Source organism: Ptychodera flava, unplaced genomic scaffold (assembly GCF_041260155.1).
Source record: "Ptychodera flava strain L36383 unplaced genomic scaffold, AS_Pfla_20210202 Scaffold_45__1_contigs__length_1260105_pilon, whole genome shotgun sequence".
Lineage (NCBI taxonomy): Eukaryota > Metazoa > Hemichordata > Enteropneusta > Ptychoderidae > Ptychodera > Ptychodera flava.
The window spans coordinates 137,729-160,541 of NW_027248367.1; the positions used below are offsets into that span (position 1 = coordinate 137,729).

At 35.1% G+C, this 22,813-nt stretch overlaps 1 protein-coding gene and 1 long non-coding RNA gene across 2 annotated transcripts in view; one reads left to right on the top strand and one right to left on the bottom strand.

Annotated features, from left to right (window-relative positions):
- Positions 1 to 2,218, bottom strand: part of LOC139128154 (DNA ligase 1-like) — a 51,790-nt gene extending 49,572 nt beyond the window's left edge. The window contains exon 1 of the mRNA XM_070693991.1: positions 1,432 to 2,218. Coding sequence (XP_070550092.1) covers positions 1,432 to 2,218 — 787 coding nt within the window. The remainder of the gene's footprint in view (positions 1 to 1,431) is intronic.
- The window catches only part of LOC139128166 (uncharacterized), a 65,691-nt gene extending 48,598 nt beyond the window's left edge, over positions 1 to 17,093 (top strand). Inside the window, exon 5 of the long non-coding RNA XR_011551213.1 lies at positions 16,591 to 17,093. This is a non-coding gene — a long non-coding RNA (uncharacterized lncRNA). The remainder of the gene's footprint in view (positions 1 to 16,590) is intronic.
- The last annotated feature ends 5,720 nt before the right edge of the window (positions 17,094 to 22,813 follow it).

Genomic DNA, 22,813 nt, shown 5'->3' on the forward strand with positions numbered 1-22,813 from the left:
CATATGCACATTGATTTGTTTTATGATAAGATTGAATATGGCAGCGTGGCGACCATTTAGTTATGATTTTTTCATGTCTGGAACCATAACTCACACATATATCAACCGATTTTATTCAAAGTCTGTACAAGCACATTGACTTATGTTATACATATGTTCTTCTATTTGCTTCATGATATGATCATATATGGCCACATGGCGGCCATTTTGTTATTTTTTTTTCATGTTGAGAGCCATAACTCTGGCAAGTCTCGACCCGGAAAGTTAGTACATTGACATTGACTTATGTGATACATATGCATTTGATTTTTAAGATGGTAAGATCAAATATGGCTGCAAAAATGTTTGGCAGCATCCTGTTTAAATCATTTAATTATCTTTTGTAATTAGGATGTCAGCCTACATTGTTTTTATGTGTTCATCACCATGGAACTCATTTTGGCCATAAGCCCCATCTGTATCGCATTATTTTAATCACAGACCTAATTAATGAAGATGACTCTATCCTTTCTGAGGACTTGTAATTAAAGTACCCAATAACAAGTGGGGACTGTGTCATCAACGATGACTTGTTCTCCCTGTCTATGGTTTCACCTTGCCTTATACTCGATATTGTGATGGAAGACCCCTGTGTGTTTGTCAAGTGTACCTTTCAAGCACCTGTTTACGTCGAGTTTTCTCGTTCGCCAAAATAAAATAGCTCTTCTCAAGAAGTCATCGAAAATTTAATTTATAGACAATTTTTAATGAAATTTAATAACATTGTTGGACTCTGTTGATAACGTTTGCAATTGAATGCTGTAATACTTGCGACATAACAATGATCGTATTGATCAGCTTATACCATGGATGCAGCTCGCTTATCATACTGATGTTGATGCATGAACATTCCGTTTTCTTTATGTCTGGCACTTCACCATGTCGGCTTTTAGAATGGCGTGATATTAAAATGTGATGTTTCAAGTTCGATATAGACGGTTGGGATGCAATTTCTTTTCATTTGCTTCGAAAATACATCATTTTATATTTCCAAATTGAACCATGGAAGTGCTGCTCATTTTTGTGTTGAACATAGGAGTTCAGTGCAATGCAGTGTTGAGTACTTGTAAATGTACAAAGTATACAGAGTCAGGGCGATCACGCTGGACAACGCTCACTGGCTTCAAACTCAGTTTCAAGTTCCTCTTTTATTAGTTTTCTACATCTAAAAGTTCACTGGCATTGCCAAAACTATCAAATAATAGCAATAATTAGCCCACCCCCAACCCTTCCACCCCACCAATAATTGGACGAAAGCAAACTTTACACTCCATAATGTACTCGGCTTCGCCTCGTACGTTATGTCGTGTAAAGTTTGCTTTCGTCCATTATGGGCCGGGAGGGGCTACATTATTGCTTATATAATATTTCAGAAATATTAAATTGTTGTACCTGATTTCTTGGTCCCTTTGTTCCCTTCAAACACAGAAGCAAATTTTGCAAAGCTTTTTATGACCACTTTACTTTTAATGAAATCTTCTTTAAGACTCCTTGCATGATCAAAAGCGTCAGTGTTGGAAGTGAGACATCTTGATATTTTGTTGTCCATGCATGTCTTCTGAGGTGTCATGACACAGAAATCTTTATGCATTGGAAAGTGCTTTTCAATCATACAAGCAATGTGTGAACCTTCCTGGACTCTTGTTGGTAGACCAGCTGCCATTGCTTCCAAGCCTTCAAAACTGTAGTCAGTGTAGCATGATGGAGGAAGGCAGAGGTGAGACTGTTGAAGAACTTGTAACAATTTCTTTACTGAATAGGTTGGATAAAGGTTTGGCACTATGTAACCACTTTTAAGTTTTTCAATGAGATATCTTCTTGTTTTCTTTTTATTCCGCTTGGATACACCTTTAATCTTCCAGTCTGGGCATACCTTATGAAATTCCTTGAAGTTGTTAGCAACATTTCCAATAGATGCAGCTATTGACTCACAAGTTTTCAAGGCTTCTCGAGTGTCAAGCTGTCCATACGTCAATATAGTGCGAGCTCCGTCAGTGTCTGTTCCAATCACCAGTTTGCTATCAAAGTAAACTTGTCCAGGCTTTGGAAGAATCTCTTCATGTGGGATATCTGAAAGCTGTCTTCCGTCAACATTTGCTCTGTAGGCATTTTTAAAGTACATATATATTTTAGGACCAATTGAGAATAACACATCAGCTAAAGATGCCATTTTCAACATCTCCTCTTCCAATTCAGGATCTTCCTCATCACCATATTACAAGAGACAGTTTTTCTCTGGACAGGCATGGTTGATCAAGATTAGCTTTGCATCAGGGAACAGTGTCTCTCTAATATCTGCAGCAGCCCATCCAGTCTTTGGAGCATAACCAACTACATACTTGATGTTCTCCAATTTTCCAAGGTCAGGGTAACGGCTCTGATGTTCCATCAACCACTCTAACTTTGGCAAATCCCTTTTCTTATTAGCTACCTTCTTCCTTTGTGCATGAATCAAGGTAACTCCACATTTCTTAGCATCTTTTTTCTGGTCTTCACTGAGTTCTACATCTATAACAGTGGAATATGCAATGAGTTGTTCACCAGCCTTGGCCTTCCTTACACAGAAATCATGGATTATAGTCCTGTGATAGCTAGTCAGACCACAAGCATCCTTATTCCAAATATCGAAAGTAAACAAGACCCCATTTGGCTCAGGAGGAGATAGTTGGTGTAACTGAGCTTGAGGGAAAAGACTTTCATGGATAGCAGCTGCTGCATTCTTTGTCTTGGGAGAAAAGCTGACAACATGTTTTATATGCTGCAACTCCTTCAGTCGTGGGTAGTATCTGTCATGATTGACTAACCAGGTTGGTGCAGGTGGGTCTCCTTCAGGATCTGACCATTTGTCTCTTGTAGCTGGGATAAGAGTAACTCCAACACTCTCTGCATCTTTCTTCTGGTCTTCACTGACTTCAACATCAAGGACAGTACAGTAGAGTTTAGAAACTCCATCAGACTGAGGTGTGTTTTCACAGAAATCTTTGACCAGTGTTCTTGTTGGTTGTGATGTCAGGTCATCTGATGCTGCATTCCATGATGTTGATACAAGCAGTGCTTCAGAGAGTATGTTTGCCATTGTCCCTGCAGGGAAAACAATGAGTTGACCAGATTGACTGGAGAAATAAAATTGTGTTGTGATATCATGGTATTGATATGAACAAAATTTTTGATTAGTGGTACACCTACATTATAATCAACAGGGCAGAATTTATGCAGTTTTTCCTGCAACAATATGCATAGGCAGTAAAATTGTTTGATTTCATCGATGTCATTGCAAAAGTTGATAGACTTGTACTTTTCTTAATATGTTTCAGAAAATAAACATTTGGTAATGATGTTACTAAGATTTAGTCTGTTTTCATATCAAAATATGCTTATAAAACCGTAAGCCTGGTTTACGTGAATGTTTTTAACGTAATTAACAATCACCATAGTCCCTTTACATGTACGTCAAAAACTAATTGTGTTTCCTGTTGCACGTCTTTTCAAAAAGATCAGAACAGATATACAACGTCTATAATCATTTCGTGTTAGGAAACGTTGAACGAGCAGTCATTAACTAAAACTAATACAATTCAGAATTCTGATGTTTGTCTATTTTTCAAAGATTGCTAGTTGAAATAATAATATATTGACCACTCAAAGTAATGTTTCCCAGAATAAATAATTGACATTAAGCAACTTTACCGGTATAATAAGATACACAAGATAAATGGTAAGTTCAGGTCATCTAATTTTACAACTGTTTTTCAAACACTAAATTTAGTTGTAAGTTACCATTTTTTTAATGTATTAAATGCTGTTATCACTTGAAATGTACCAAAATTGAACAGGTTTCAGAATGTGAGAGTATAATGCTATATATTTTCAGCTGCCTTACATCAACAGTTCCTGTACATTATTTTCACTTCATTACGATGCAATGATCTTCATTAGATAGATCACATTATGCAGAAATTAGAAAGAAAAATGTATTCATAGATAATTTCAAATGTGTGTATATTTGATAACTTTTTAATAGAGAAGTTATAGAAATGCAATGTATAAAAATCTTTTTATAATTACACAAAAATTGAACGAGGAAGCCTAAAAATATCCTAAAGAGTTTGTACTTTTGGATGAAAACATTGACAGGTATTGTAAATATATGATACTGTTGTTATGGCTTTGCTGAGTTTTAACTTACACAAATAGGCATCTGGATCTTCTGAATTTCCAAAGCAGAATAGTCCTGTGAAGCTCTGAGTAGCAAAAGAAAGCAAAAAGTTTACAAATATTCCTGAAGTTGGGTAAAAATTTACTCAAAAGGTGTCTGTAATGTTGCTGTGTTTGCTTAGAACAATACTTAAGTAACATAATGTATAACAAACTGATTGTGTTGCTGCTCTGTTGAAACATAAAACAAATGGGTCCATAGTTCCGTTGTCGCTGACCTTTGCCTGTCATGCATTGTGTACCATTTTGCTGACAACATATTGGTTTGTTTGCATTACCAGTCACATGATTGCTTTTCTGTATTGAAACAGTAAAGAAATGGGTTAAAGGTTCAGTTTTTTCTGACATTTGTCTGCCATGGTACTTGTGTACTGACACTTCAACTCATAAATCTTAGTTATTGATAGAATGAACACCTACATGAACCAGTTCAACAGCAGATATAATGTTTGTCTACGGCCTTGTGTAGTTGGCATAATCATCACGTTGCAAAAATTAATTCTTAGCAAATTGTTCAACACAAAGTTACATGGCTCAGAGGCACTATAGTGCATACACTTACGACAAGGAGTCACCTGTAAAATTTAAACGGCAAATAAATTTTGGACACCATTCTACCTGATCACAGGGTAATGCTTGGCAATCTTCCAAGGTTTCTACAGTTTTGTCCAGGGTATATGATTTGCATCATCGGCAACTTGGCATTTTCAACAGTAACAGATATATTGGGCATATTAAGAGATTATTTTAAAAGTAAGTATTCTTAAAGATCTATTACTCTTTTTTGTTAAGATTTAATATAATTAGTGGTTAATACTGAGTGGTTTATAAATGTGATATAAGATTCAAATGTGTAACTTTGAAATTTTCACCACACCTTTCAAATTATGTTCAATCTTGTAAAATTCAGCTGAACATTCATTCAAGTACTAATGTTTTGATTAACAGCCTTGTTGCATGTGACAGGCGGTTTTATGGACTACAAGCCCATTGGATTAATATTTTATATTAAGTATTTTTTTTTGTTGTTGTCTTGTCATTTTCTTTTATGTTTTTATATGGACGTTTTTTATGTCTGAATTAAAGATTAAATAATAATAATAATAATTCAAGAACAGAAATTTCAGCTGATTTTTTCCTAGACACTATAAGAACATTCCAATAAATATCTCCTATATTACGTGAAAACCCCATGTTTTTTTAGCTTATATATACCGGTATGTACAGCTGGACGGTTATTAAGAAGTATTGCATTTGTGATCAAACCATTATGTTCAGATTAATTTTTAAATCATGTTAATTATGGTTTTACACCATTTTATCATTTTTATGTAAATTTCCACATTTTCATCATCAATTTTTATGTATGTTATGATATTATCCTATATCAGCAACATTTGCAATAATTTTGCTGTGAGAAAATAATGAGTGTAGAAATGAGGAAGTCTTAATCCTTTCACAACCATGGTTTCGGCCAAAACTTATTGTATTCAATAGTGATCTATTTACAGGACATTTGGTGAATAGGTCAACCCGTGTTTTGAAAGCTATTGTACGGCACACTATACACACAGCAGATTATTATTTTTCGCTGAGTTGTTTCCAATTAAGTGATATTTTAGAAATTTTGAGAACGTTTTAAGGAATGCTAAGACATTTGTTGATCAGTTCATGGAGGTAGTAAATAGAGAATAAAACACGAATTCGAAGTTGGATGATGGGTTTGATGCACATACTGCAACAGTTTATAGATAGTCATAGGAATTTGACAATTACTGATAAAATTCAGGGTTCTACACAACCTTTGCACACAAGCCCGGGTCTAGTAAATTACCGGGACTAATAAAATTGGTAGATGGTAGTCAGACAAAACAGTGATTTTTGATAGGTACTTATAGATAGAATAAAAAAAATGCAAGTTTACAGTAATATTTTTCAGAAGCATAACTGTGAAGCATGTGATTAATGAGTCAAACTTCTTTAATATCAGATCAATAGAGGTCAAATACTTATTTTGTTAAAAATAAATCAAAATAATTGCAGGTTGAACAACAATTTATTCAAATGACATTACTCATCCTTACTCTGATCACAATCTCCTGGAAAGTAGTTTGGATAGTTGCTATTGTTTACTAGAATTATATTGTCAAGGATGCCAAAGTGATATATTTTTCTAAGTACTATATTCATAATCAATTTTAAAAATGATATCATTCATCAAATATAATCTGATGTTGAAGATAAGATTGCTTTGATACCTGCTGTTTTATGTATATTTTATGGGCATGTAGTTACAAAAAATTCAAAGTAAACTGCATCTGTCTGAAAACTGTTTTTTAACTCAGATATACGGTTACGCATAAACATTTTATATTTGTCTGTCATTAACGTATTATTTGAAAGAAATCAAACTGACACTTATTTTTTTTAATTAAAAAAAGCAAGAAATAAACAGTAAAAACTGATACAAAAATGTTTCTCAAATTCTTTAGGGGCATAACGGCATTGTGCAACTTTAACTTCTTTCAACATCAAGCAAATATGAGGATAGAGACAATAGATTACTGTACTTTAAGAATGAGTTCCACTTAGAGTTATTGGGAAATTCAAATTATAGTATTATAATGTTGATAAGGTTGTGAATCTTAATGCCAAGAAATGATACAGCCTACAAGGACTATAGTTTGACTGATAATCTAGGGATAATAGGCTGTCCATAATTCTTTCAGTTTTCACCTTAAATGTTCAAGTCATTAACTGTATTTATTTGCTAAATGTCTTCATGACCCTGTGAGGGGTGAAAAATCATGCACTTTTTACTGTATTGAATGCCGGGATCACTTGAAATTTATCAAAATTTGTAGGGCAGATCAGTTTTCAGAATTACAAAGGACAGTATTAATTATTAGCTGTCTCTCATGAAATATTTTTGTACAATATGTCCACTTCCTTGTAATCACAGTAATTTTTATCGGACATATATCACACTGCAGAATACAGAAAGACATGATTCAGAGAGAATTTCAAATGTGTATAAATGATAATTTGTTCAAAAGGGAAGTGGTGAAAATCCGATATTTAAAAATAAAATGACATTCTTTTTTATACGAAAATTCAACAAGGAAGCCTCATAAAAAATTGACACACATAGTAAACATATGATACTGGATAGAGAAACCATAGAGAAACCATAGCGTACCTTAGTTATTATGGCTTAGAAGTTTCCACTGACACAAATAGGCATCTAGATCTGCTGGATATCCAATGCAGATTGGTCCAGTGAAGCTCTGAGTAAAAGAATCGAAAAGTTTACAGGTATCCCTGGCTGTGGTAAAATTGACTCAAAAGGTGTCTGGAATGTTGCTGCGCGTGCGCAGAACAAGTAGGTATGTAAAACTGAAATCACATGATTTACAACAAACCTATTGTGCTACGCTGTGGAAACAGTAAAGAAATGGGTCAAGAGTTCATTCTTTGCTGACCTTTGCCTGTCATACGATTCTTGTGTACTCAAATGACCCTTGGTAAATCATTGCTGCTAGAAGAACCCCTAAAGGAACCAGTTCAACAGTAGACATTGAATTTATCTTCAGTGAAGTAGATGAGATATTATAAGGAAATTGCAAAGCAGCCAGGGTATGCAAAAAGACATTCCTGGCACTTTTTCAACACAAAGTAACGTGGCACATGCAGAGCCACTGTTCAAATTCCTACTCCCTGGTGAAAATGATGGTCATCATTGGTGAAATCTATTTACAGCAGATCTATTTTGGACACCACTTTACCTACCGGTATATACCGGTATATATACACACACACACACACACACACACAACTGATTAATAAGGACTACTTACATTTATGATCCAGCCATTCTCTTCAGATTCATTTTTAAATCGTGTTTATTTATTTATTTTATTTATTTATTTATTTATTTATTTATTTCGAGAACCAGCTCATACACCAAAAAACATACAGAAAAAAGGGGGACTGATAAACTATAAAAAACTATAAAAAAACTAAATCATAATGGAAATTAAAACTGTCAGACAGAAAACTTTAAAAGCAGTCGGAAAACAGTCTTTTCCAGAACAGGCTACCACACATAATATATGTATTGATAGCAGCACTAATAAGAGAATTTTCACTATTCATCAGCCTCCTATAAAATTTCGAGCGTAAAATGCGCTGTTTACTTTATAACAGTTTTACATCATTTCATGTGAAAGTTGTCTTTGCAGCCATTTTTCTATATTTATGTGCTCTTCAGTTTTTATGCACATTAATTAAGTGATAATATCATGTACTCTGAAAACTAAGCACCACATGCGATAATTTTATTGCGAGAACTAAAGTGTGCAAATGAGGAAGTCTTAATCCTTTCACAACCATTTTTGACCAAAACCAACTGTGTTCGTTAGTGATCTGTTACATGCAATTGTGTTGAACAGGTCAACCTGTAAACCACCATGCCCAAATACATTAATCTCCTGTATACAGCACTACACTCACTTGAATACATTCACACACATAAGGTTAAGTATAGTCTCTGAAAACTCAACACCACATTGTGAGAAGAAAAAATGTAAAAATAAGGAAGTCTTAATCCTATCACAACCATGGTTTCAGTCAAAACCCAATATATTCTATAGTGATCTGTTTACAGAACACTGGGGTGAACCAGGTCAACCTATAAACCGCCATTCCCAAATACATTCATCTCACGCATAGCACTACATTCACTTGAATACATTCACAAACAACAGCTTAATATAGACTATGTCCTCATTGTGGTTCAGAACTTTCCTTCTCGCCTTTAACATCACTTGACAATTGAAAATTCTCCTTTCCCTTTGCAGCTACTTCTATATATATAGGACTAAAATAATGATATCATTTATAGTCTAGCCATGGCAGGTATCATTAATGTTTACAGCAAAACTTGGTTAATTATTTTCGTCATTTATATTTAGTCAGGTAAGTCACTTATCAGCTGACTGAATATCTCAAGTCTACAGGCCATGCTGCTGAAATGAAAGGCATTTTGAAAACATTATTATGGTAGCTACACAGAAGATAATTATTTTTGCTGTAGTGATATTTTAGTATATGTTGAGAATGTTTCACTGAAGACTTTTGTTGATCAGTCAACGGAGGCAGAAAACAGATGATTTAACATGATTCTGAAGTGTTGATGGTGGACTTAGATCAATACACATACATTTTTATACTGCAACAGTTTATGGATGAGTCACATGAAATTTAGTGATTAATGATACAATTCAGGGTTTGACATGACAAAGCTTTGGTCAACTATCCGAGGTCAAGTAAATTTTAAGGACCATTAAAAATGTTCAATGGTAGTCAGACAAAATAATGAGTTTTGATAGGTATTTAGGGATGACACAACAAATAAACACAAGTTTACAGTAATATGTTTCAAATGCATATGTTTGAAGCTTGTGAGTAATGTGTTAAAATGTCATTTAATATCACATCAATAGACGCCAAATTCTTATTCTGTTGAAAAAATAACAAATTACTCACAGGTTAAACAACTACGGATTCAAATAACATTACTCAACCTTGCTGTGACTTGATTCTCCTGAGAACTATGGGTGGATATGGTTGCTATGGTTACTTGAATAATGTTGTCAAGATGCTTAAGGGATATATTTTTCTAAGTGCCAAATTCAGGATCAATAATGAAAATTACAACATGATCAAATATAATCTAATACAGAAGATGGCACTGACAAATGCTGTCACAGTTGTACCCATATTTTGTGTGTATGTAGTTACATGCCCTTACAAAATAGACTATAGAATTATGTAAAGTTCTGTATCTGTATATATGTCTATCTATAGAAGATCAATGGAAGTTTACACAGTCCTGGCAACATTTATAGCTCCCATATAATATGCATATGTATATATGCAAATGGGAGGTATTCGTATAAGGTGGATAAATGTCGTCTGTATGTATGTATGTATGTATGTATGTATGTATGTATGTCCGTCCACATCAAAAACTCCTAAACCGTAGCACCTACTGTCTTAGTATTTGGTGTACAGGTGCACCTAGGGGTGGAGATCAGTGTGCGAAATCAAGAGAAAATAGCTTCAGGTCATAAGGACCTGCACCAAGCCAAAGCTTCCGGTCCTTACAGAAAACTGCCGGTCCTCAATAAATGCAGTTGTTAACGACCATTAAAGTCAACTTCTCCACCATACTATACTTTTGAATGCTGTAATATTTAATTTTTCATGTCCTTTTATCAATAGAGTCAGCAAGTATTCACTCCAAAAGACTATTGTTCACATAAATTGCAGAATAGTGTAAGTGAATGATCATGAAATATTCATCTACATGATCTGGAATCTGACAGGATCTGTCATGCGCACACATTTATCAATGTTTCCACCACGGGGAGGAGGGAGATTATGGGACTAAAAGGAGAATTTGACATTTTTTCTAGCCATGTCAATCCCCACTCTCGGACTATAAAATGATGTCAAACACCCAGGGGCCGGGGAATACAGGCTCATGCACTGGCTACATGTGGATGATGAAAGCGAGAAAGTTTGTCTCTCATGACTTTCTATGGGGAATGGTGTTCTCTACATTGCTGTGTACAATTGTACACTACACCAGGGCATGTGATATTGTGATTTGAAAATGGTTGGCGAGCTGAAAATCACTTCTGAAATAAGCCAACGCAGGTGGTAGAAGAGTGAGTGAATAACTTAGTACCCTGAAAACAGTCATGAGTAAGGGGAGTGTATTGAATAAATGATCGCTACGACTTTTTCATTGTAACGTAAAACAGAAGGGAGAAAATACCTGGTATGTTTTTTATATGACGTATAGATTACTTTCAAAATTTTTCAATAAATAAATATGCTTAAATATGACCTCTGTTGCATTCATGAAGAAATAGATGAAGTTATATTTTTAATTAAAAGAACAAGTATCGTAACTTTTTCTCAATTATAGAAATTGCAGACAACATGAATGGCACATATTTTCTGATCGAAAAGTTTTGCCTGAGTGATTGCTGGGTCTCATCGCCCTTTGAAAGCTTAAAGTTATTAAAATGACTCTGAAAAGTTTGACAGACACTCGATACTGCTGAAAACCATCGACACGATCAGTTAATGATACCGTAAAATCTTAAAAGACGTAATTTTTGCGACATTTAGCCCCATACAGTTCAGGATGACGGTGAGTTTTGCCTGCCTGTCGACAGCTGTCGTAAAACGGTATACATCGAAACAATTTGAAGCCCTACTCTCGGCCTCTGAGAGTATACACGACGGATCGTGCAACTCGACAAAACTGTTAATGATAAGGCCGCTCTGTTTAATGTACACTTGTTTCACAATATATCGTGGTAACAGTTGGCCTTGTGAACTTTGGTTAAAGACCAACGAGCAAGCAAGATGTTCTAGCGGTCCACAAACAAACGCAGCGAAACGTGAACTTGCCTGTCGACTGCAGGTAGCACAATCGGGCTGTCGTGTAACATCTAGTCCTTGTATCGGGCGTAGTTCAAAACCATGGAGGTAAAAAATACCTTCATGTTCAAAACCAAATGTGTTTATTTTAGTCAACAGCACTGTTCTCGTAGTAGGTTTTTGTCTTAAACTCTTCTATGGACCGCTTATGTTTTGAAGTCAACGCTTCAATGGAAAATCAAAGCAAAGAAAACGGTTTTTTATATGACGTATGGATTACTTTCAAAATTTCAGTTTGATAAAATGAAGGGCTGTATTATGCACACTTGTGTAGGTCTACATGTAAATTCCAAACTCCAAAATTCCAAATTCCAAATCCAAAAGTTTGTGGAACTAGTGAAGTGATACTGGGTGTTGTTATCATATGACACAGATATGCTACCATTACCAGGGTTACACTCACTAGACGAGTATTATTGTAATATTTTGTCACATTGTTGCACCAAAATCAATGCATTCCATTGCTAGAATCTGCATGCACGGACGTAATTCATACTGATCTGAGTGTAATCAGCTGCACCGTGCTCTGCGCGTCGATCGGAGGGATTAGACTCTTTGTAAATGTAAAAAGTCGCAAGACCAAAAATTACTATGTTGCGACATTGTCAACCCCCCCCCCCCCCCCCGGTCTGGCGTACCATAGAGATCGAATTCCCCACTACCAGGACACGAAGTGCGATCAATATCCCTTGTTGCCCCGCACTCCCACGGTGGAAAACATTGATAGGTGCATGACATTCAAGTCTGAATCACATGATTCAGAGTCAGTCATCATCTGCATCTGTTACAGGTCTTGATGGAGAAATTTTCATCATTTATTCCAAATTCCAGTCGGTCATAAGGACCGACATGTTGCTTAAAACTTTCGGCCCGACGAGTAATCTGTCGGTCTCGGACCGTCGGACCGACGTTAATTTCGCACACTGGTGGAGATGTGAATTTGTTCAAATGAACATGTCAGTGCCAAAAATATGCAAATGAGGGGGAAAAAAAGGAAAAATCCTGCAAATGGCTAAAACTCAGTAAGCAGTGGTCAGATTTGGTTGAAACTTGGTATGCAGACTTTTTTAGGTATTCTAAAGTAAGTGTGCAAAAATTGGGATGAAATTGCATGTTTGTATTTTTAGGGTATTTTTTTCCATTTTTAGTCAAAAAATCTTGTTCTCTGAAATCGCTCATCTGATTGCTATGAAACTTCATATTCATGTTCCTCAGAATGACCTCAGTCATGCTTCTGCAAATTGTATTGATATTGTCATATTTGTAATTTTGGGCAATTTTCATAATTTTGATAAAAAAATTTTTTATCCAAAAACTACTGATTTGATAGCTTTGATATTTGGTATACAGGTATCTAAGATTAATCCCAATATAATGTATTGAAGGTATGTTGAAACTGGCAATTTATTTTTATTTTGGGGCAATTTTTGCCTTTTTGGTCAAAAAATTTTTCTCCTAAAACTTGTGATCTGGTAGCTTTGTTAATTAAGGTTTATGTTAATTTGATATATTTAAAATTAGGATGAAATCTGCAATTTTGTATTTTGGGGGGGCAATTTTTCTCATTTTTGGTCAAAAAATTTGTTTCTCAAAATTTACCAGTCTGATTGCTTTGATATTTAGTAAACAGGTTCTTTGGGTTTTGTTAATAAGATATATTGAAATTAAGTTGAAATCCGGAATTTTTAATTTTTGGGCAACTTTGCGAAACTTTCAGTTTTACTGGGATATCTTTCATTTTGTATTTTTAAGATTTTTTTGGTAATTTTATACCTACTGGAACTAAGAGTATATAATGTGCACTGCATGAAAACCCGATAATTCATATAAATTCACATTAATGAGTTCCCTGTATTATAGTATAATACACGTGAATTCACATAAATCCACATGAATACAGGCTTGCTGAATACAAAAAATGGATTCTTGACTGTATTCATCTGTATATGCACTCTTCAGCTAAAATACAAGCAATAATCCATGTTAATACAGTAAGTATTATAGGGTTTTATGCAGTGTTGGTGATTTAGTAAGCATTTGATATGGTAAACTGTATTTGGTGTTGAAATGCAGTAAAAAAATCCTGGTAATTTTTTGAAAAAATTCCAATTAAATAACTAAAAAATTCAGCCAGAGAAGGTTTGACAAAACGAAAAGATGGAGAGTGGGGAAAAAAGAATGTACAATGGATCGGATAAAAAAAATACTGTAATGTACCTCATCGATCTTCCAGACACAGTCCCTTATCAAATAGTCCACCCCGATGTATTTTTGTGCACAATTAACCATGCAGTGTATTTTAGTTTAAGATGTCAAGTTAGGTGAGGATTTGAAAGGGATGGTCAAGTTCACCACATTTTAATTTTATCTCTTGTTTCATCATCCTTGTGTAATTGGTTAAGTTTGTAAGTTGTTCCAGATGATGATGCACCAGCTGTTCTGGAAGAAAACAATGTTTACTTTTCCGTGTAGGGTTTCTGAGTTGATGATTGTATGTTGAAATTTCTCCATGTATCTGGTGTATGGGCAAAGTGTAAACATAGGTTGCATGTTATGTATTTCAGTCTTTGTCAAATATTGTAAATGAAAAATCAAGAACAGTTTACTGTGTGCTTGTAAAAGATAACATATTTGTCAATACATAAACTGCCTTGCAGATTGATTGTCTTAAAGATTATCACAGGAGTAGAAAAGGAAAAGAAACTAATCAACTGAACTAATCAAATTGCTGTAACATATTCACTCTCAGTGCCTGTATAGGTCTATACTTAACTATTTTATCATAACATTCAGCTGTTCGTTATCTCCATGAGCCAAGGCACACTTAGGGTCAATGTCATCACTCTGTGCCAGTCTGTGTATGTCAGTCTGTCTGTATATGTATGTCCATGTTTCATACAATTGTTGACTTGTTTTGATAACTACCGGTATATGGGAGCGAACAGTGATGTTGTCACTATTTTTATAAATAGAATATACTATAGAAATTGAAACAGTATTCTTTAGAATTCTGTAATTCAAAGTTTAAATAACATTTTTCCTAAACCTTGGTGCCATTGTATATGAAACCACAACCCTGAAATATTGACCAAATGGACCGTCTATATACAGTGATAAAGGCTTAATTACCATAAACAACAATATGAACTAAACTATCTCCACAAACATGAATATTTTGTCCACTTTTCCTCTACCATGTGTTGAAGTGATACTCGTGATTAGAGTTGTGATATTATACAGCTATGGTTAGCAGTCCAAACTTTTTAAAAATAATCTCCCATATGCCTCTACACGAGCTCATACCTTTACCCATGTATCTTACCCTAACCCTTACCCAAACCAAGAATGCCCTGGGACATGTGATATGTAGACTTTCTTCCATTGCTTAAAACAGGTTTAACTAAGGTGGTGGATGCATTATTCTTCAAATTGGAGAGATTTGAAGTATGCACAGCTCAGCCGACACAGATCATAATAAGGCCAAAGTAATTAAATTCTTTGTTTTGCGTCCACTCCATATGGGAAATGGTACACGTCCGGGCGGCTGAAAAACACACACAAGAAAATTAACACAATGTAATTTGATTGCAGCAAATAAAAAATTGTAACAAAATTTTAGTTCAGAAAAGCTAAGCGGTTATGTCCTAAAATTTCCTATTCAAATACACTGTGTGTGTTTTTCATGAAAACCTTAAAAACCTAAGCGGGTGTGGACGCAAAACAAAGAATTTAATTACTTTGGCCTAATTATTGATTTTCTTGTGCTTTAATTTGCTTTCTCAAAGAAGACTATATTGTGGCTCAAAAACTTGGAAAAACACCTCATTATTTATTTTGACAGCTTATAATGACTTCATATTGTCAAATACAAGCTGTTCAGTGATTGGTTGGTGAAGAACATTTTGTTTAATAAGTTATTGACTGTCAATAAAATGGTCCGGATTTCATTCCATTTTCATGTCACTTGATAATGCACTTTCATCGGAATCTGGTGGAGAACAGGCATAACAGACTTCCTGAAAAGAGGATTCAGAAATACAAAGGTGATGTTCACAGACAAATTGCAGTAACAATAGATTGGATTGGATTTCTTCTTAAAATACATAGGCAGTGGCTAAAAGTGAGTTTCCAAGGGGAGATCATGATGCACTGATTTGGTTTTAAATGTCTCATACATTGGCCATGTGATCAATTTTAACCAATTGCGATTTCGTTTTGAATGTCTGCAATGATGATCAGGTGACCGTTTTGAACCAATCATTAAACTTGTTGACATTTTTTGTTTAACGGCTGCAATAGCTTCTTATCAAATTAAATCATGTAACCAAAGTCAGACATCAGAACAATATGAAACAATCATTTTGCTGTAGAGTTTCATTATAGTGATACAGTTGACTGTACATAGCATATTCCTGTTACTTTTCAGTTTATAGAAAGTGACATTCACAGACCACATATTACATTTCAAGTAATCATTACCTGCATACTTAAAGAAGACTGGGCAAAATCTTATGTATAAAAACAATTGGACTTTCTTAGGGAGCCTCCTACTGCTTCATGAAACAACAGTTTACCAAGCCCCCTAGAATTATGTTAATTTGAAAAGTTGTACAGTGCAGGTCCAGCAGACTTCTTCAGTCATGCATCCTTCTATTGTTTCAAAACTTTTATCCACCAACTGTATGTCTTCATAACACTCTTTTCAGCGTTTCATAACCTTTATTAACCCACCTGTATGTCTTCCCAAACCTCTCTGCAGTAGGCCATGTTACAGTTCTCAGATTCACAGTGATGTGTGTTGGCATCCTTTCCTTACAGATCAGACAGCGTTTCTTGCCAAGTCCAAGCAAAGCCAAACTACAACACAGCTTTGGAAAACTGTATCAGAGTGATGTCAGTATGCTGTGATCAGCCTGGATTGAAATATTGAGAATTGAAATTGGTGTATCTCAGTTAGCTTTTATATATTTTCAATATTTTTGAATTGCCTACCATACTGCTCGAGTGTGTTGCTGAGAACTAAAGTAAATAAAGTAAAGTAATGTGAAGTATGATTTTCAACCACAATTGTTCTTTCACCCATTTGCCAAGTATATCGAACAGAATCTGTGAGACAGTGAGAGATTATCATGATTGACCTTTGACCCAAAAATTGTGCACCTTTAACTTGTTCACCCTTTTATCTGTATGTAGGTCAGTCTTGGCCTACCCTATGGTAATCGGATAATATGAGGTTATCCCTCGATATCACCCCTTGGTGGGGTCGTTTGCTGCGAGTGCGGTGAGTGTGATGCGGCCCACAACCACACGAGCAGCAATACGACTCTACCAAGAGGTGATATCGAGGGATAACCTCTTTATCAAATACCTATGCCCACGTTATTGAATGAATAAATCTCGTATATTAAAATATGATACGTTTCACAGTGGTTTTTCTTGATGGACTACATTTGTGTGCGTCATCTTGCTAAGGCGGATTCATATACTAGCGTCTGACGTAATCTATCAGTTGGCTCATTGACAATTATTTTACGGTTGAGCAGAGAAATGCTTGAACTCTGACACCAAACATGTAGGATATCTACCGAATCCCTACGGTACGTGCAAGTGTTGTGTTTGGTATTATTTTACAGAACGCATTTACCATGAATACATGATATTTTTGAAAGTTGTGCTTTTGAATTTGCCGGTCCTCCGACATGTTCGATAGCACTTTTGCTTGTCGTCTGTGCGTCTGTGCTTATGCATGGACGGAACAGCTGGTCGGTCATCTATCTGTCAGTGCCCGTACGGTGTGATGCTCTGCTCTTTAATTTGTTCAAATTGGTAGCACACTAGCAGGTCAATCCGATATCGACACATGTGTTTTATTTAGATATCCCGCATTTCCCTATGCTTAAAAACCCTGCCACTTTTGGAAATCGGACATGATATCGTAGTCAAAGTCAAAATCATAGACGGGCACCACGGTTTGTTTTGATTAGAACGCCACCATGTAAGTAGTCCAGTATGCAAATCAACAGGCCGTATCAGGCTTTGTTATGTAAATCAACATGCCTTATCGTTTTTTCATATGCAAATATTCAATTGAATGAAAGAAAGACGCGCTGATCATTCCTTTCATATGCAAATCAACAAGGCGTATCACTTTATTGACATGCAAATCAACATGATAAATCATGTCACTGAACTCAGTACAGACACAATACAGGGCATAGGTATATGATAATGAACCATTTTGAATTTCAAATATCGATAAATCTTGGGTACTTTGTTTCTCTGGTACCAAGATTTGCACGGTGACCCCCAATTTTTATTCTTGATTTCTAAAGCGAGTGGTTGAAAGATTCCTGGAGGAAAGATATAGCAAAAGTTTAAGTCTTTCACCTTCGAGGTGCATACAACCTTAAGTCACTCCACGTCATTATATGCGTAAAACATTGTGTCATACATTATAAAGTGATTAACCTTTGCATCTGTAATCCAGTTTTTCTCTGTAATTGTCTTCAGGATTCTCTTTTCTCTTTTCTCTTGGTCTCTCAAACTCAACTTCCTCTTCTATTTTGACAAATAATTTTTTCAGTTTTCCTGATATGTCAGACCAAAACAGATCTGATGCCATTTCTTTACAAAATTCAAAAGCTACATCTTAGAACGATTTTTACGATTTATTTTGCAAATTTAGACTAAACAACATCTGATTTTGGCAACATACACTAACAACTCAAGAGTCCAAATTGTAAAATTGTGCCTTCTACCATATACTGCATGATTGGCCTTAGGATGATATCTTATCACAGTTTTCCACATTATTTCTTTGACAAAATCAAATAAAGTTTTCCCAATGGCTTTGAAAGATCACCTCAGGGGTCAAAGTTCAAGGGTGAGTTTGTTACCTGTATATCTTTGAGGACATCTGAAAAGGGTTGATGCATTAGTTCGTAGAGTAATTTACTGTTGTTGTAGGTCAGTGATGCAGTACAGCTGATGGACCGTGAAAGCTCCCTGGCATTGGTGAAGATGTTTGTGACCGGACCGTACATAAACAAAAAGAATACTTTGATGATACAGTACATCTCATTATGGCAACCAGAGGAGATCAACGATGAAAATGATGATAACATGGAACGATAATGACGATGATGATGATGATAACATGGAACGATAATGACGATGATGATGATGATGATTATGATGATGAGAATGATGATGATGATGATGATGATGATGATAATGATGATAATGATGATGATGATAATGATGATGATGATGATAATGATGATAATGATGATGATGATGATAATGATGATGATGATGATGATGATGATGATAATGATAATGATGATGATGATGATGATAATGATGATGATGATAATGATCATGATCATAATGATAATGATGATGGTGATAGCGAAACTGTTCATCATAGTCATCACAAATGAATGACGAAGAACAATCCAGATACGGCGACGATAATGTTGCTGCTGCTGCAACAACGATAATGTTGAAGACGGTGATCGTGATGATGGCAGTTTTGTTATAGTCGATATCATCTTACACAACTTGCTGATGACATGATGTAAATATTAACTATTCAGCCAGAGGGATTATAATGGGATTTTTATTATTAATGCTTTTGAATAATAAACTGGCTAGTAAAGGGAAAGCAACTCGAGTATAGCACTAAGAGGATCTCCACATATTGTTATTCTCTAAACATAGTTGGTTTTTTTCACTAAAAGAATGAGTTAAATCGTAAATTGTGTTGTTCGAATTCACACTGCAATAAAATTTAGATACCTTAATTCAAAACAACTTACCACTTAGTAACATAGCGATAGTCATGGTGCTGACGATATTTCTGCCATACTTGCTGAACAGATATGGGATAACCAGGATTATGGTACATCGAATCTGAGTGGATGTTGCAAAGCACAAGCGCTCCTTAGCCGGGTAGTCTGCTAAAAAGGTCGATTTTTGGCTTGATCTATCGATCCCGTGGTCGATATACCCGCCACTGCAACCTGAGTATTAAGATTGCAGAGGCGGGCATATCGACTACGGGATCGATAGATCGATCCGAAAATCGATCTACGTAGCAGACTACCCAGCTAACGAGCGCCTGTGTTGCAAAGCCTATAACCAGCAGTGCCTTGAGAGCGCCCCCTATCAGCAACTTTTCCCCATCAGTGAAAGGTAGCCGGATCAACACAGTAAAATAAAGAGCTGAAAGTGGGGATGAGAGAACTACGTGTTTCGTATTTTAAAGACTTAATCGACAATAATGTATGAGTCGCCTGAAAATCAACTTCAAATCACAAAGATTTTGAAAATGTCGCACTGTAACTGTACAAAGAATAGATAACTAAAACGGCATTCGCTGAAAATAAGAAAATACGAAAACAAATCAAGAGTCGTCGAGTTTCAAATAATGTAGGTGATGAACCGTACGCTACATTATTTTAGTCCAATTTAGGGGTGAATGCCGTACATCACAGCTTATCGGCGTGCTTGAAAACAGATTTGAAAAAACTTAGTCAAAACTATTTTTGTTGTTTAAACTTCTACCATTTGAAGAAACTCAACGATGAGCATCGCATCCTGGAAAATCAACTAAAATCTCAGAAAAAGAAGATTTCTTGCCGAGAGATCGGAGCTGAGAAAGGAACTATCTTCATGAACACTGACCAACACCGACCGCTGAACCAAAACAGAACCCAAGCACTGCTTTAATTAATCTGCTTATAAACCTATTAACAAAGTTCATTAAATATGCAAATGAACCCTTAATTAATTTCACACTACTAAATGCTTTACACTACAGAGTTAGATGTCAGTCAGATCAGTATCTGCAGCAAATTTCATCACATTTGGTGAAGTTATATCGGAGTCATATGACCAATTACAAACCTTCATAAAATATGCAAATGAGCTATTTATTAACTTGACACTGCCTAATGCTTCTAAGTATAATTAGATATACATCAGATTTATATTTGTTGCAAGTATCATCAAGTTTGGTGCAGGAATTTTAGAGTTATCTCACTAATAACAAAAGTTCATTAAATATGCAAATGAGAAGATAATGGACATGACACTCACAGTATCATCATAATGTTCTTAGATTGTCATCTGTGAAAAGTTTCATTAAATTTTGTGCAGTATTTCTTGATATATGACTACACTGTCATTACCGTCTCCATAGGGAAACCATTGTACGGAAAAAAACGATATTGCATAACTTCATTAATATGCAAGCCACACTAACCAAAATCTAATCAGTTCTTGCAAGTAGCATATGGTACCTGTGTATCAAATCTGATTTGAATCCGTTCAGGCGTTTTTGAGTTATCGTGTAAAGAGACAGACAGACACACACACACTAACACACACACACAGACACGGACAGACAGACAGACATCGCTATGACATTTAGCCCACGTGTTTACACACGTGAGCTAAAAATGCTCTGTCTCGGGCGCAGAATTTCCGCCATTCAATCTCTCAGACGTCCGTTTTTAGCTCACGTGTCGATGACGATCTAAGAACATTATGATGATACTGTGAGTGTCATGTCAATTACCTTCTCATTTGCATATTTAGTGAACTTTTGTTATTAGTAAGATAACTCTGAAATTCCTGCACCAAACTTGATGATACTTGCAACAAATATTGAACTGATACATATCTAATTATACTTAGAAGCATTAGTCTATGTCAAGTTAATAAATAGCTCATTTGCATATTTTATGAAGGTTTGTAATTAGTCATATAACTACGATATAACTTCACCAAATGTGACGAAATCTGCTGCAGATACTGATCCGACTGATATCTAACTGTAGTGGAAAGCATTCAGTAGTGTGAAATTAATTAAGGGTTCATTTGCATATTTAATGAACTTTGTAATTAGGTATATAACTCTGACATTACGGCACCCAAGTCTTTGAAATTCTGCACAGATATTGTTTTGATAAATATCTAATTGTACTGAGAAGCATTTGGCAGTGTCAAGTTAACAAATAGGTCATTTGCATATTTTATGAAGTTTTGTAATTAGTGACATAACTCCAAAATAACTTCACCAAATGTTATGAAATCTGCTGCAGATACTGATCCGACAGATATCTAACTTGTGTGAAGTTAATTAAGGGTTTATTTGCATATTTAATGAACTTTGTAATTTGTGTTATTACTCCAAAATTACAGTGTTAAATTTGATGAAACTTGCTACAGATGTTGATCTGATAAATATCCAATTGTACTGAGAAGCATTGAACAGTGTCAAGTTAATAATTAGCCCATTTGCATATTTCATGAAGTTTTATAAGTAGTCATATGACTCCGAAATAGCTGCATCAAATGTGATGAAAACTGCTGCATATACTGATCTGACAGATATCTAACTGTGTTGTAAAGCATTTAGTAGTGTAAAGTTAATTAAGGGTTCATTTGCATATTTAATAAACTTTGTAATTAGGTATATAACTCTGAAATTACGGTACCAAATGTTATGAAACCCGCTACAGATATTGATTTGATAAATATTTTATTGTGCTATGAATCATTGAACAGTGTCAAGTTAATATAGGGATTATTTGCATATTTAATGAACTTTGTAATTAGTGACATTACTCTAAAATTACTTCATTAAATTAAATGAAACGTGCTACAAATGTTGATCTGATGGATAGCTAATTGTCCCATGAAGCATTGACCAGTGTCAAGTCAATTAACAGCTCATTTGCATATTAAATAAAGTTTTGTAATTAGTGATTAAAATCTGAGAGTACTGTGCGATGTTGAAAAAACCTGCTTCATTTAGTGATAACATATATCTTATTGTTCTGTGAAGCGTACTTCTATTAATGAACCTGTTGTAAAACACGTGAGCATATTCAGTTCATATCTGGTCTGCATTTGGGGCTTAGAGTGATAAAAATACCTTTGTAAGACAACAAAGACACGTAAGTCGATATAATATATATAATAGCAATAACGCCCTTCGCAGGAGGGTATACACTCGATTTTGGAACAATTC